The sequence below is a fragment of the Sinocyclocheilus grahami genome, unplaced genomic scaffold (assembly GCF_001515645.1).
Source record: "Sinocyclocheilus grahami isolate Dianchi unplaced genomic scaffold, SAMN03320097.WGS_v1.1 scaffold4442.1, whole genome shotgun sequence".
NCBI lineage: Eukaryota > Metazoa > Chordata > Actinopteri > Cypriniformes > Cyprinidae > Sinocyclocheilus > Sinocyclocheilus grahami.
In genome coordinates, this window is record NW_015509379.1 from 14,675 (window position 1) to 15,434 (window position 760).

The following is a 760-nucleotide window of genomic DNA, read 5'->3' on the forward strand; positions in this document are numbered from 1 at the left end:
TAGCCACTGTTAACTTTGAAACACACAGGGATCTTGCCCTGAAAGCTGAACAGGAAAGCCTCCTCATCTGTAATATACTGACCACTTTGAGTATAATCTACACTGGTGTATCCACCAAAGATGTAGCCTGAATGGTTGTAGGCTACAAGTAAGGTGGGACCCTGATGGTCACATCGCTGGTGAAAGGCAGAAGCTTGATATCCATGAACAGAAGCTTTGTAGAGAAGAGACAGTTTCACATTCCCCAGCAAGCCGCAGAGCTGCCTACATTTCTCTTCTTTTAAATCAGAAGTGAGTGGAGCGTTGAGAGTGCTGGATCCCCTGGAAACTGAATGCATCTAAACAAGAAAAAGGATATATATGATTTGAATTCTGTGTAACAGACACACATAGACACGAGCAGTCATATGACTTGTTTACTGAAAGCCCTGCGAACTAACCGAAGATTAGCCGGAAACGAAACTGAAACTAAAGCTAAATCTGCTCCAATAAAACACAGTCTTATTTAGGCTACTGTATATAAACATTGCGTATTTGTGCACTATATTTTTTGCATTTATACATTTGATATCAAGTATATATTTTACCTTTACCTTTCGCATCCTCTTTCTCTCTGAAGAAGTAATGAAACGCTGCTGTATGTCTCCATCCACAGCCGAAGCTCCCTCTAAGCACACAGCAGCTTATAGTGATCGAAGCTCTTCGCTCAGGGCCGGGCGATAATAATATGCTGCCGCTGTTTGAAGCTGGTCGCTGACCT

General features: G+C 42.4%; 1 protein-coding gene across 1 annotated transcript in view; it reads right to left on the minus strand.

Moving 5' to 3' along the window:
• The window catches only part of LOC107576841 (TLD domain-containing protein 1-like), an 8,280-nt gene extending 7,526 nt beyond the window's left edge, over positions 1–754 (minus strand). The window contains exons 1-2 of the mRNA XM_016262968.1: positions 594–754; positions 8–338 (exon numbers count right to left, since the gene is read on the minus strand). Coding sequence (XP_016118454.1) covers positions 8–338; positions 594–602 — 340 coding nt within the window. The 5' untranslated portion in view covers positions 603–754. The remainder of the gene's footprint in view (positions 1–7; positions 339–593) is intronic.
• Between the last annotated feature and the right edge of the window lie 6 nt (positions 755–760).